The sequence below is a fragment of the Cucurbita pepo genome, chromosome LG19, assembly GCF_002806865.2.
Source record: "Cucurbita pepo subsp. pepo cultivar mu-cu-16 chromosome LG19, ASM280686v2, whole genome shotgun sequence".
Taxonomy (NCBI): Eukaryota; Viridiplantae; Streptophyta; class Magnoliopsida; order Cucurbitales; family Cucurbitaceae; genus Cucurbita; species Cucurbita pepo.
This window is the reverse complement of record NC_036656.1, coordinates 3,154,049-3,155,448: the sequence shown is the minus strand read 5'-3', so window position 1 is coordinate 3,155,448 and position 1,400 is coordinate 3,154,049. Positions and strand designations below refer to the sequence as shown.

General features: G+C 39.6%; 1 protein-coding gene across 1 annotated transcript; it reads right to left on the bottom strand.

Moving 5' to 3' along the window:
- Positions 1 to 421: 421 nt before the first annotated feature.
- Positions 422 to 772, bottom strand: LOC111781645. The gene has a single exon (XM_023662333.1). It carries the CDS (start codon positions 770 to 772, stop codon positions 422 to 424), a length of 351 nt encoding a protein of 116 aa, XP_023518101.1.
- Positions 773 to 1,400: the final 628 nt, after the last annotated feature.

The window sequence follows — 1,400 nt, the reverse complement described above, 5'->3', positions numbered from 1 at the left end:
CACTGTCATTGAGCCATTGAAGCTTGTAAGGTTTAGGATGGTGTTGGGTTGGAATTAGCAACCTTTTGATCAGCATTGTACTTACGACATTGGTGCAGCTTCCACTATCAATTACAAGACTACAAGGAGTCCCCTTGACCAAACACCTTGTGTGAAATAGGTTGTCTCTTTGATCATCAACATCATTCTCTGTAACTTGAGTTTTAAGAAGTCTTCTGGTTACAAGTACCAAATGACTCCCATCTTCTAGTTCCTCCTCATTCTCCTGGATTTCCTCTTCAACTAGCTCATCATGGTCACTTTCCTCACTATCTGTGACAACTTGTCCATTCTTGATGATCATGACTCTCTTGTTAGGACAATCACGACTAAGATGACCAATTCCTTGACATTTCCAACATTTGATGTCTCTATTTCTTTCTCAAAACTCCTTATATTCCTCCGCTTTCTCTTTACCCTTGGAGGTCTCAACTTTGTTCTTTTTGTCAAGATCATACTTGCCTCCAACTTTAAAATCTATCTTTTCAATATTTGCATTATGTTTCCAAGTGTTGAAAGTAGTAGACTTTGAAATACCATACCTCTTGGAGTTCTCCTTCTCCCAAGCTAGTTGCCCTTCGATTTTGACAGCAAGGTGTAACAATTCTTGCATATCAAAGTACACGTGTCTATCCACTTGATGAGCAAGTTGTCGGTTTAACCCACCAAGAAATCTAGCCATTGTATCTTCCACATCTTTATCAATACATGCTCTATTCATAAGGGTCTCCATTTCTTTGTAATATTCTTCAACACTTTTGGATCCTTGTTGTAAAGTATAGATTTTTTGCCTGAGTACTCGAGAAAAGTGACCATGATGGATTACAAAAACTCGTGATATTCTTGTCAAAAGTGTAATATTAAGTCTACCTTACCTATATCAAAAGTGTCCAAAAACTCGCCAGTCAGGCACACCGTGACGCTCACTACAGCAGACCAGGAGGTTACAATTCCTATTTTCCTCTTTTAATTTTCGGGAGTGAATGTAGGAAGTTCAAACGGTGGATTAGGTGTGAAGATTCAACCAAAGAAGTCTTGAGGATCGGCAATAGCTAAGCATTGTGGCAATCACAGCTCAAGCGACGTATGGTTGACGCACAACCTATGGGTTTCTTAGCCAAAAGAAAAAAAAAACTAAATAAAAAGGATGTCATTCCTCTCATCTAAAGCTTTAGTCTAATCTTAGACAAATAGCAAGGAGGATATGAAGCACGGGTAGACCATGGCTCCAACCAGGGTGGTTCATGACTTGGCTAATAAAAAACGGTCTCAAGCAGGGAAACGCGGGATGGAAGGTTGGCTGAAAAGTCTTGGCTTTGTTTCACAGAAAAAGGACTAAGGAAATTTCGTTTACGTAGTGG

Excerpts from the sequence above, each read along its gene's own strand:
- LOC111781645 (XM_023662333.1), bottom strand. The coding sequence starts at position 772 with ATGGAGACCCTTATGAATAGAGCATGTATTGATAAAGATGTGGAAGAT.